We start from the raw sequence: 13652 nt of genomic DNA on the forward strand, positions 1-13652 counted from the left end.
TAATTTGCCAGAAATACACAGAAAGAAAGAAATTACAGAAAAAGGAATAACTCATTTCAAGGTACATTGGATGTGCTCCCCTCTGCCTCCACCCCTATCCCCACATCTATCCTTCTCCACTCAGCTCTGTGGTCCAGGAAGTCAACTTACATAGACCTCATCACCAGAGTTCTTTCTGGGCTCAACAGGAGACTGCAGAGCAGGAGGGGAGTGAGATCAGGGTATTCTCCCCTTGATTCCCCCAATGTGAGGTTGTCTTGAGCCAACTATGTCCTTAACAGAAGACCACTGTTCCTCTCAAGGAAGCGTGCTCCATGTAACTCTCTGGATTCTGGTGACCTCACCCTCTCCTCATCCCATCAGCCTAGGGGTGACAACAGGTCTGCTCTGCTGCTTCCCCCTCAGGGTGCTCAGACTATCCCTATAGCTCCTTTAGTCCCTATCACACCTTTATACTTAGTCCTTTTACAAATAAACTCTCCTCAAACTATTGAGATTGGGGTATGCCATCTTTCCTAGTTGAGACTCTGACCAATACAAAGAAGATGGGGCCCAAATGGATTCTGGCAGAATCAAGGAAAGCCATTTGTGGAACAGGGGTAAATGTACATGATGGGGATGGAGACAAGGCTCTGACATTAAGTGGAGAATAGCCAGCAAGGGCCTCTCTACTCCCATGAAAAGTTCAACTTTACCCCTAGGCAATGGGGAGCCACTGAAGGTTCTCTGAATAGGAATGACTTGTATTTTAGAGAGGTTGTCAGAGCAGTGAGGAGTTTATACAGCTCTAATCATGATTGCCAAATACTAGAAACAACCCAAACATCCTTCAGTGAATGAACAGTGAATGAGACGGTGGTAAAGCCACACAATGGAATACTGCTCCGCAAGGAAAAAGGAGGGAACTTTTGGACACAGACGACATCATGGGTAAGGCTCCAATGCTAGAGAAAGAAGGCAGTCTCAAAAGGTTACAATTCCATTTATGTAACGTTCTTGAAAAGACAGAAAACTGTAGTGAACCAGAACAGATCAATGGCTGCCAGAAGCTGGGGGAGGTGGGAGGAAGAGGAACAGCAGGAAAGAAGTTTTAGGGAGATAATGGAACTTTTGTATCCTGATTACGGTGATTGTTACACAAAATAGGTTAAACATATGAATATGTTAAAATTCATGGCTGAACACTAAAAGAAAAACAGGTCAATTTTACTGTATTAAAAAAATAATATAGGCTGGGTGTGGTGGCTAACACCTATAATCCTAGTGCTCTGAGAGGCTGAGGGATGTGGATCCCTTGAGCTCAGGAGTTGAAGATCAGCCTGAGCAAGAGCAAGACCCCATCTCTACAAATAGAAAAACTAGCCAGGCATCATGGCAGGCGCCTGCAATTCCAGCTACTAGTGAGGCTGAGGCAAGAGGATCCTTTGAGCCCAGGAGTTTGAGGTTGCTGTTACCTATGATGCCACAGCACTCAACCCCAGGGTGACTGAGTGACACTTGGTCTCAAAAATAATAATAATAATATAAAATATTCTAAAGAGTTTTGGCATTTTTGTGACTAGAAAGCAGATTCTAATATTTATGTGGTAACTATACAAAGCAAACTAGCCAGGAAATTTTTAGAAAATCAAAGATATATTGTTAAGTGAAAGAAATCAAGGTACAGAATGGTGTGGATAGCATGCTACCATTTGTGGCACAAAAGTGAAAAATATACATATGTGTATATTTTGATGAAATCACAAAGAAACCGGCAACAGCGGTTTCCTGACGAGAGAGAAGGAAATTTTCATAGTATATCTTTTATTTTGTGCATTCTGAATTTTAAACCAAGTGCATGTATTACATGTTTGAAAGTAAATAAGAACAAAATTAAGAAGTAGTCCTGAACTCCTGGAAGTGAGGTTGTTATAGTTTGGATGTTTCTCCCCTTCAAATCTCATGTTGAATTTGATCCCCAGTGTTGGAGGTAGGATGTGTTTGGGTCATGGAGACTGAGCCCTGAATGGAATGGTGCGCCTTTCGAGGTAATGAGTGAGTTCTCACTCTGTTCCTTCACTGGAGAGCTGGTTGTTTAAGAGAGCCTGGCACTCCCTCTTCTCACTCTAGCTCCCTCTCTTGCCATGTGACAGGCCTGCTCCCCCTTCACCTTCTGCCTTGGTTGGAAGCTCCCTGAAGCCCTCACCAGAAGCAGATGCTTACACCAAGCTTCTTCGGCAGCCTGCAGAACCGTGAACCAAATAAACCTCCATTTCCTTGTAAGTTACCCTTTATAGCAACACAAAATGGACTAAGACAGAAGTCTAAAGAAAGATGTAGCGATGGGTAGCTGAAGCCACAGAACTGATGATATCAGATAGGAAGAACATACGGGCAAGAAAAGTGGAACTCCTGAGTGGACAGGGTAGGCAAAGGAGGACTGCCTGGGGGTGATGCTGAGAAGCCCCAGCAGGGGCAATGTCAGAGACTGGGGTGTCCAGAGCAGGCAGAAAGGATCTACAGGTCACATGAGCAAGGCCAGTGATTGTGAGGACAGAAAAGAGATTGGGCATTCAGGGTGTCACCAATGCCATTGTCAAGATCAAGGTCTGTACAGTGGATGTACAGAGAAGCCAGACATCAGAGGGTGAAGAATTGTGAAGGGGAGCAGTGGAGATGAGGTGAGAGAGCCCTTGTAGAGAGGCGAGCTGAAGCCACAGAACTGCTTCAAGAAGCTTGGATGGAGAGATGGCAGAAGATAAGGAGAGACCACGGGAGGGAAGATTATTTTCATTGCTGTCAATATGGGTGGTTCATTGTTTTTAAAATATATGTAGCAGGAGCATGTTAACATTCAGGGGATGGGGGGAATTAAAGTTCCTGGAGAGATGAGGGGTTGAAGAAGTGGGCTTCTTAGTTGGTGCAGGAGAGACCTTCAAAAGCCCAGATGGAAGAATTAGTCATGGAAAGAGGAGAGACAGATCTTTTTCTAAAACCGAGGAGACACTGCCAAAAGTGGTGCTGTTACGGAAATTTGAAAAAGGAGAAGGGGGAAGTGGAGGGAGTCCATGCCTGGAAGCATCTGTTTTCTCTGTGAAGGAAGGAGGATCCTCTGAGAAGGCTGAAGTACAAAGGAGCAGGGCTTAAGAAAGAAAAATTGTAAAAGGGAGGGATTTGGTTCCAGAACCAACTTGGACACAAGCAAAAAGATGATCAAGCAATTGAACAAAGCAATGGGAGAAATCAGCATGAACAATTCACTCATTCATTCATATTCTCTCTCTCTCTCTATCAATAAATGTTGGGGAACAAGGGTGTGGTGGGAAGCCACCAAGATGGTCTCCAAGATTTCCACCTCCTGGCAGTGACACCTTTGCATAATCCCCTCCTCTTGAGTGTGAGCTAGACTTTTTGACTCACTTCAAAAGAGCAGTATATGGCAGAATTAATGAGATGTTACTTCTGAAATTAGATTATAGAAACTATGACTGATGTCTTGGGTGCCCACTGTCTCTTGCTCTCCCGCTATCCTGTTCACTGTCTCTGAGGGGAGCCAGCAGCTATTTTGTGAGCTGTCCTATGGACAGCCCCATGTGTCAAGCAACTGATGTAGGCCTCCAGCAACTGCCAGTGAGGAACTGAGGCCTCAGGCCAACAACCATATGAGTGAGCTTAGAAGTAGATCTTCCCCCAGCCAGGCCTTCAGATGAGAACAATTTGATTCAACAATATGACTTTAATCTCATAAGACATATTCAGGCAAAGGCACCCAGCAAAGCCATCCTCAGATTCCTGACTTACAGAAACTTTGAGGTAAGGAATATTTGTTGTTTTAAGCTGCTAAGTTCAGAGATAATTTTTTAAGCACCAATAGATAAAGGGCATGTAGCAGTGAACAAGGTAGACAATATCCCTGCTGTCATGAAACCTATATTACAGAAGAAAAGACAGATAAATGACAGGTAGAATATGAACATGGAGATGTGAAGAGGGTAAAGCAGGGCCATGTGACAGGGAGTGGTGGCCACACTGATTAAAGGGCCACACAGGAAAAGCCTCTTGGAAGAGGTGACATATGAGCCAAGATGGCAACGATGGATGGTTGACTGAGATCTGGGGAAGAGCACAGAGGACCAAAGGAATAGTAAGTACAAAGGCCCTGAGCCAGGAACAACTGAGTAAGCTTCCTGGAGTGGCTGGAGCACGGTGACTGTGACAGAAGGGATGGGAGGGTTTGGAGAGGTGGGCAGGGGCTGAAACCAGCCAGACCAGCAAAGGCTGTGGGTGGGAGATTCAGGCACTTGCTCTAAGGACAGTAACTATGACATCTGTTAATTCAGGGTCCCTGAGCCCCTTCTCTCACAAAGGTGAGTGGCCATATCAGGACTTTTCTTAAGTGCCAGCCCCTAGCACCTCCCCCAGCCTCTCTCACACAGCCCCGCTCCCCCACCTCTGCACCTAGACCTCTAAGTTATTCCCCAGACTATGAGCAGTCCCTAGCCCAGACCTGCACCGTCTTCTGTCTCATGTTGTCCATCTGTACCCTGGCCAAAGGCCACCTACCTTTGAGGACCTCTGGGAACCTCCGGGGCTCCTGCAGTAGGTTGGAGCCAAACAGGAAGCAGAAGCCTTTCACGTATGTGTTTTCCTTGCAAGTCTGGTGCACGGTCGGGCCACAGGCCTGAGGGACAGGGTGCCAGTGAAAAAGGGCTTCCCCTCTCCCTGTCCTTTCCCCCTGGCATCTCCACTCTCCACTAGTCCTCCCAATCCCTGCCCCCATCCCAAGACCTTTCTGTGACCAGGGCAACTCACCAGCAGCTGGGTGGGGTTGGTGGCGGCTGCCAGAGACAGACCTAGGGACATGTTCACAGCCTCCGGAGGGACTGAGGGGACAAATATGTGCATGGTCACCCTCAGTGGGAGGAGAGGGACTGTGTCTGAGCTGGGCAGGACCCACCTCCACCTGGGAGACACAGAGGACTGCCAGGTCAAGGGGCACGGAGGAAGGAACATGGACGGGTGGCCCGAGGGTGTCTGGGTAGACTGTAACGACAAAGAGGAGGCCGCAGAGCCAGTGCACCCTACCACAGATCCCCAGAACATGAGATGCCTGGGAAGACCATATGTGCTCACAGGCGATTTCTAGCCCTGGGGCCCAGGCAGGAGCAATGACTCACCCTGCAGGCGGATGGGCTCACACATGCCTATGCCATAGTCACACTGGTAGAGGCCACCAATTTGGTTAGGAGCCTTTATCTCCTGAGGGGCTCCAACCACCACCCTGGAGGGAGAGATTGGAATAGAGAAAACCCTAACATTGGGGAGGAAACTCTAACATGACCACGGAAGTTCTACTGCCCAGTGGAAAGTGGAAACCCTCACAGGGATTCCTGAATTCCCATAAACAGGACAAAAAATAAGCAAATTTTAAAAATGAATACATTTTAAATTTCACAATGGGAAGGGTCTTTTTTTTTTTTTCTGAGACAGAGTCTCACTATGTCACTCTGAGTAGAGTGCCGTGGAGTCACAGCTCGCAGCAACCTCAAACTCTTGGACTTAAGCAATTCTCTTGCCTCAGCCTCCCGAGTAGCTGGGACTACAGGTGCCCGCCACCATGCCCAGCTAATTTTTGATGTTGTTGTAGTTGTCATTGTTGTTTGGCAGGCCCAAGCCAGGTTCGAACCCGCCAGCCCCAGTGTATATGGCTGGCGCCCTAACCACTGAGCTACAGGCTCCAAGCCATGGGAAGGGTCTTTATAAGCTCTACACAAAAGCTGGGGATCATTTAGAAATAGATTTTTTAAAAGAGAGAGAGAGAAATAGATCAATTCAACCACACAGTCATTTTATTTTTATTTATGTATTTATTTATTTATTTATTCTGAGAGATAGCCTCAAGCTGTCGCCCTGGGTAGAGTGCCGTGGCGTCACAGCTCACAGCAACCTCCAACTCCTGGGCTTAAGCAATTCTCTTGCCTCAGCCTTCCAAGTAGCTAGGACTACAGGCACTCACCACAATGCTCGGCTATTTATTTTTTTTGGTTGTAGTTGTCATTGTTGTTTGGCAGGCCCGGGCTGGATTCGAACCCACCAGCTCTCGTGTATGTGGCTGAAGCCTTAGTGCTGAGCCCACACAGTCATTTTAAACAAATTTCTATATGTGATAAACTACAGCATAAGCAAAGTCAATAAATAAATGATAAACTAGGTGGAGGAAGATTAGAAACTCATATGGAGCAACTCTACTCTATGCAGAGTATCTGGAAAAAATCTATTACAATTATAAGCTTGGCACCCGTAGCACAGTGGTTATGGCTGAGGCTGGCGGGTTCAAACCCAGCCCAAACCATCTAAACAATGACAACTGCAACAAAAAAATAGCCGAGCATGGTGGTGGGCACCTGTAGTCCTGGCTACTTGGGAGGCTGAGGCAAGAGAATCGCTTGAGCCCAAGAGTTTGAGGTTGCCGTGAGCTGTGTAGCCACAACACTCTACCCATAGTGACATAGTGAGACTGCGTCTCAAAAAAAAAAAAAATATATATATATGCTTGTTTTTCCTTTAATCTATCAATCCTAGTTCTAGGAATTTACTTCCAAATACACTTGCACATAGGAAAAATGACAGCATTGTTCATATAGCAAAAGCCTGAAAGCAATCTAAGCATTCATTAAGAAGGTATTTAGTGTACTGTAAAACTATATTATGATATCTCCAAATAATGGAATCTGATGCAAGCATAAAACAGAATGAATAAGCTCTTTATGTACTTATCTGGTCAAGTCACCATGCTTAAGGAGGAGAGAAAGCAAAGGGCAGCATACAGTGAGATCAGCAAAGGTAATATTATCTCTGCAAATGTTATTTCTGTAAAGATAAATGCTTCAACTTTGTGGCCTTCCATCTCTGCCACAGTTGCTCAATTCTGCCATTACATCTTGAAAGTGGCCACAAGCAGTAAGTGACAGGTGGCACTTAATAAAATTTATCTTCAAAAATAGGTGGCAGCCTGCAGGCAGGCCGTAATTTCAGTATAATGTGTGCTGCATTGTGGTGGGGGGACAGGCCTGGGAAGATGTATGCATGTCACATGCGCCTAGACGCTCTCAGCCCTCCAGAAGAGCACACAGACACCACTGCTCTCCTGGGCAGGGAACCGAGGGAAGAGGGGGAGAAAGAGATTCTTACTCTTACACCCATTTGTGTCTTTTGAATTTTAACCCTGGAACTTTATGATCTATTCCAAAAAACCACTCAAGGAAATTGCAGCTTTTTTCAGGTAAAGTTTTGGAGAGAAAGCATGTGAGACAGGGAACTCCATCTCAGGCTCTTACCTGGATCCTTCTAGCTGGACCACGCTATGCCCAAAGCCCTTTGCATTCTCTTTGAAGATCACTGCATTTTCAGTGTCCAGGTTGAACCCGTGACATAAGGTCAAGGCTGGAGGGGGAGAAAGGGGTGGGGTCAAAGGAAAGGAGACAAGAAAGCAGGACGCCTCCCACTCTGTGCATCTTCCTGTCCAGAGTCAGCCTAACCCAGCGTCCAAGTGTCTGCCTCCCAGGTCCAGCTCCCATAGGCCAGAGCAGGGGTCAATACGATTTTCTATAAAGAGCCAGATACTAAATATTTTAGGCTTTACAGCAGTGATTTTCAACCAGTGTGCAGGAAGAGCATCTTAGGTGTGCCACAAAATTTTTTAAAGATCATTAATTAAATAATTTTCAGGCTTGCCGCTCAAGCAGCTAGGGCACCAGCCACATACACCAGAGCTGGCAGGTTCAAACCCAGCCCGGGCCTGCCAAAACAATGACAACTACAACCAAAAAATAGCCAGGCGTTGTGGCAGGTGCCTGTAGACCCAGCTATTTGGGAGGCTGAGCCAAGAGAATTGCTTAAGCCCAAGAGTTTGAGGTTGCTGTGAGCTGTGATGCCACAGCACTCTACCAAAGGCAACACAGTGAGACTCTGTCTCAAAAAAAAAAAAAAAAAAGTTCACAGCATAGTTTTTTCTTTTTCTTTACTCCTATTTTTTTTTATCAACATAATTTAAGTGTGCCGTGGAAATTAAACTATAGGTTCAAGTGTGCTGTGAGATTAAAAAAAAGGCGGGGGCAGGGGGGCTCTGCACCTGTGGCTCAGGCAGCTAAGGCACCAGCCACATACACCTGAGCTGGCAGGTTCCAATACAGCCCGGGCCCGCCAAACAACAATGATGGCCTCAACCAAAAAATAGCCAGGCGTGTGGCAGGCACCTGCAGTCCCAGCTACTTTGGAGGCAGAGGCAGGAGAATCGCTTAAGCCCAGGAGTTGGAGGTTGCTGTGAGCTGTGATGCTACAGCACTCTACCCAGGACGACAGCTTGAGGCTCTGTCTCAAAAAAAAAAAGGTTGAAAAACATTGCTTTACAGGCCAAGAAGCCAAGAGAATGTGTTGTATTAGGTACTTATATAACAAGAGCAGAAATACATTTCCACAAATTTTTCATTAAGGAAAGTCAAAAGATAATTATTAAGTACAAATTTTTGTAATACAAGTTTACTACTAAGGAGACACATGGAATTCTTTGGGGGTAGAGATAGCATTTCACTTAACTGGATGCAGTTAGCATTCCATCATATGGATTAGAAGTATCCATTTTCAAACTATGAATATGGCTCCCAAGTTGTACAAAAACAGGTGGTGGGCTATATTTGATCCACAGGCCACAGTTTGCTCACCCAAGATCTAAGAACCACCACCATCATTGAATGCATTCAGCACCTCTCTGATCTCCATTCTCATTGAGCGCACAAATGGCCTCTTCACTCAGTGTCAACGCCCCAATGATTTGCTCAATAATTAAGTTTCTATATACTCTTGATTAGAAAATTTCCTTCCTGTGAAACTCTCACATATTTCCTTCCCCTTGTCTTATTCTCCACAAAACACAGGCATAAAAGGAAACAAACTAAAATCACTTTGATTCATCATTCATTTTTATATAAATTCAATAGACATTTATATCTGGATCGTAGGGAAACAGAACTGAAGGTAAGGGGAGGTGGTGAGGTGGAATCCAAGAGGAAACACCTGCTATGCACCCTTGGACATGTCACTTCACACCTCTGGGCCTCAGTTTCCTCATCTGTGAAGTGAAGGGACCAGCCAAATGGCCTTGCATAGCCTATGACTTCAGTCATTTATCCAAGTTTCCCCAGCCATTCCATCTTGGTCCAGCTCTCCTCCCTGCTTCCTCTCGAATCTTTTGTCCTCCCCCAAGTCCCCTCAGCTTTTCCCAGACTAACTCCTAGATATTCTGTGCCTTTTCTCTTCACTCATAGATCCAAAAGTTCCCTTCATCCCCACCCCAAGGGCCCCCCAATCCCCTGGTGCACCTGATAACAGAAGGGCTCTGCAAGTCATGGCTGGAAGGAGCAGGAGCCTAGAAGGAGTAGAAACTGTAGGGTAGCAGGCACCGCTGAGCCATTCAAGGAAGCCACCAAACCTAGGAAGGGTAGAAAAAAGAGAAGTGGAAGGCAGAAGTCTATTACTGACTCAAAGGAAAAGGGCGGAGGTTCAGTGAGCACAGTGGGTCTGACCTTCCTCCCAGGAGTGCACACAGCCTACTCCCTTCTTACCCAGCTTCCTGACTAAACCATCAAGTTCACTATCAAAAAGCTGCCATTTATTGCCCACTTGATTCTGGGGTTGCCAAACTATTGTGAAAAACAAGCTGGACAGACTTGGGACCTGCCTCCCAGAATATATGCTCTAAACATTAACACAAATCAAACAAGTGTGGGGAGTCAAAGTCTGCATCTCCCCAAAAATACATTTTGCAAAATGTCCCTCCTCCAGCCCAGAGAAACAGCAAGAACCCTTCAGCCGTAGCTGTCCTTATGCATAGCCCTCAACACGGACAACTCAATTACAGAGATATCTAGTACTTTTTAAATATTATTTTGCTTTTTCTTAAAGCCTCAAAACTTTTGCCCAAGAATTATCACTTCCAATAATTTATCTCAAGACATAGGTAAGAAGTGACATCAAAGATATATGTACAATTGTATTTATTGCAGCGTTGTTTTTAATAGTGAAAAAGTGGAAGAACCTGAAAAACCAACAAAGGAAGAAAGGTTAAATGATGACGTATTTCATTTATGATTATAGAAGTCATTCTTTTTTTGCATAAAGGTTTTAAATACAAAATAGAAAGGAAAAAATTATCCTTGATATAGCCTTACATTACACTGTGTATAGTCACTTCTGATTCTGTTTTCAATGACACAGGTAAATGCTTTCACAAAATAGACCATAAAACCACACCTGCATAGGATTGCTAATATGATTACTTTTTTTTTTTTTTTTTGAGACAGAGCCTCAAGCTGTCATCCTGGGTAGAGTGCCATAACATCACAACTCACAGCAACCTCCAACTCCTGGGCTTAAGCGATTCTCTTGCCTCAGCCTCCCAAGTAGCTGGGACTACGGTACCTGCCACAGTGCTACTTTTTGGTTGTAGTTGTCATTGTTGTTCGGCAGGCCTGGGCTGGACTCGAACCCGCCAGCTCTGGTGTATGTGGCTGGCGCCTTGGCCACTTGAGCTACAGGTGTCAAGCCTGCTAATATGATTTCTATACTAATGGTTCTTTTCACTGGTTCTCAACACATTTTTATTTTTACCCCTAGTTCTACTTTCCTAATAACGAGCTGGAAATAAATGTTTCATGGCTGAAAAAAAAATTATAAAAATTCTGTACATTTTGTTTAAAGGTTATCTGTTCAAAAATACATGTGTGCAGGAAAAGACCAGGCACAGTGGCTCACGCCTATAATCCTAGCACTCTGGGAGGCAGAGGCAGGTAGATTGCTTGAGCTTAAGAGTTGGAAACCAGCCTGAGCAAAAGCAAGACCTCATCTCTACTAAAAATAGAAAAACTAGCCAGGTGTTGTGTGGTTGAGGTTGCCTATAGTCCCAGCTACTCAGAAGGCTGAAGCAAGAGGATCGCTTGAACCCAAGAGTTTGAGGTTGCTATGAGCTATGACACCAGGGCACTTTACTCAGGATGACAGAGTGAGACTGTATCAAAAAAAAAAAAAAAGGCTCAGCACCTGTAGCTCAGCAGCTAGGACACCAGCCACATACACCGGAGATGGCAGAGTTGAACCCAGCCTGGGCCTGCTAAACAACAATGACAACAAAAAAAATAGCCAGGCATTGTGACAGGCACCTGTAGTCCCAGCTACTTGGGAGACTGAGGCAAGAGAATCACTTAAGCCCAAGAGTTGGAGGTTGCTATGAGCTGTTAACACCACAGCACTCTACCCAGGGCAACATAGTGAGACTGAGTCTCAAAAAAAAAATAAATAAAAACACCAAAATGACCCAAGTGATAGTCGTTTAGTAGTGCAAATACTACTAAATTGTCAACCACACACACACACATATATATATTTTGTACAAATGTGTGCGTATATATGTGCAGGAAAACCAAAATGTAAATATGCTTATCTCCAAGATGGTAGGAATATGGGTATGTTCCAATACTTATTGGAAACTTAGTAGCTAAAAACAAAAATTTAGGCTCAGCGCCCATAGCCCAGTGGTTAGGGCGCCAGGTGGGAACCCGCCCAGGGCCTGCCAAACAACAATGACAAACTGCAACAAAAAAAATTAGCTGGGCATTGTAGCGGGCACCTATAGTCCCAGCTACCTGGGAGGCTGAGGCAAGAGAATCACTTAAGCCCAAGAGTTAGAGGTTTCTGTGAGCTGTGACATCACAGCACTCTACCAAGGCAACCTAGTGAGACTCTGTCTCAAAAAATAAATAAATAAATAAATACAAATATTTATTATTGATTCATAACAAACCACTCCAAAACTTTGTAGCTGAAAATAGCAATTTATTATTATCTTCTGTGACTTGCCTGGCCTCAGCAGTTCTCAATGGGGTATCTCATATGATTGCTCTCAGATCATGACTGGGACTGAAGACATCTAAAGTCTCAGTTGGGCTAGACTTCCAAAATGGATCACTCATAATGGAGTGGAGTTTGGCTATAGGCTAGGAGCTCAGTTGGGACTGTCACTTGGAGCACCTATATGTACCCTTTCCAAGTGGCTTGGGCTTCTTACAGAGTGATGGCTAGGTTTCAAAAGCAAGTGTTCCCAGAGACAGGAAGTAAAAGCTTCCAGTCTTGTAAAGTCTTGATCTAGAAACTGACAGAAACTCACTTCCTATACTGTCAGTACATTTTGTACATTTTGTTTAAAAGTCATCCACATTCAAAACAGGGGACATAATCAGGCAAGAGAAGGAAATCCAGGGTATCCAAATGGGAAGAGATCAAATCCTTGCTCTTTGCTGCTGATACGATCTTATATACAAAAAACTCCAAAGATTCTGTCAAGAGACTCCTGGAATCGATAAATTCAGGAAAATCTCAGGTTACAAAATCAATGTACACAAGTTAGTAGCATTCCTCTGCACCAACAACAATCAAGCTAAGAATCAAATCAAAGACCCAAATAAAATACCCAGGTATATATTTAACTAAGGAAGTGAAAGACCACTACAGGGAGAACTACAAAACACTGATGAAGGAAATCACAGAAGGATATAAACAAATAGAAAACCATATGCTCATGGATTAGCAGAATCAACATTGTTAATTACCACCAGAGTGATTTACAATGCAATCCCCATTAAAATACCAACATTGTTTTTGGCAGATCTAGAAAAAATAATTCTGCACTTCATACAGGATCAGAAACAATGCCAAATAGCCAAAGCAACCTTAAGCAAAAAGAACAAATCAGGAGGCATCACTTTACCAGACTTCAAGCTATACTACAAGGCTATAGTAACCAAAACAGCATAGTGCTAGCACAAGAACAAAGATGTAGTCCAATGGATTGAAACAAAGAACCCAGATACAAAACCATCCTTATATTGCCATCTGATCTTTGACAAAGCAGACAAAAAGAGACTGGGGAAAGGATCCCTTTTCAATAAACAGTGAGGGGAAAATTGGATAACCACATGTAGAAGACTGAAATAGGATCCACACCTCTCACCACTCACAAAAATTAATTCATGATGGATAACTGACTTAAACCTAAGGCATTAAACTATAAGAATTCTAGAAGAAAATGTTGGAATAACTCTTACAGGCATTGGCCTGGGCTAAAAAAATTATGAAGAAGACCCCAAAAGCAATCACGACAACAACAAAAATAAATAAATGGAAACTGATCAAATTAAAAAGCTTCTGCACAGCCAAGGAAACAATCCATAGACCAAATAACCTATAGAAAGAAAGAAAATATTTGTATGCTATACATCCAATAAAGGGCTGATAACCAGAATCTACAAAGAACTCAAGCAAGAAAAAAAATCAAACAACCCCATTAAAAAGTGAGCAAAAGGGGTGGCGCCTATGGCTCAAAGGAGTAGGGTGCTGGCCCCATATACCGGAGGTGGTGGGTTCAAACCCAGCCCTGGCCAAAAACTGAAAAAAAAAAAAAGTGAGCAAAAGACATGAACAGCAATTTCTCAAAAGAAGATAGACTAATGGCCAATGAATATATGAAAAAATGCTCAACAACTCCTAATTGGGAAATGCAAATCAAAACCACGATGAGATAATACCTAACTCCAGTAAGAATGGCTTTTATCAGAAAGTCCCAA

General features: G+C 44.0%; 1 protein-coding gene across 2 annotated transcripts in view; it reads right to left on the bottom strand.

Moving 5' to 3' along the window:
* ITGAM (integrin subunit alpha M) overlaps positions 1-13652 on the bottom strand; it is a 59992-nt gene that overhangs the window by 39981 nt on the left and 6359 nt on the right. For both annotated transcript variants that reach the window (XM_053555024.1, XM_053555023.1), the window contains exons 2-6: positions 9357-9466; positions 7317-7422; positions 5157-5260; positions 4792-4862; positions 4543-4660 (exon numbers count right to left, since the gene is read on the bottom strand). In XM_053555024.1, coding sequence (XP_053410999.1) covers positions 4543-4660; positions 4792-4862; positions 5157-5260; positions 7317-7422; positions 9357-9384 — 427 coding nt within the window. In that variant the 5' untranslated portion in view covers positions 9385-9466. The remainder of the gene's footprint in view (positions 1-4542; positions 4661-4791; positions 4863-5156; positions 5261-7316; positions 7423-9356; positions 9467-13652) is intronic.

The sequence above is a fragment of the Nycticebus coucang genome, chromosome 12, assembly GCF_027406575.1.
Source record: "Nycticebus coucang isolate mNycCou1 chromosome 12, mNycCou1.pri, whole genome shotgun sequence".
NCBI lineage: Eukaryota > Metazoa > Chordata > Mammalia > Primates > Lorisidae > Nycticebus > Nycticebus coucang.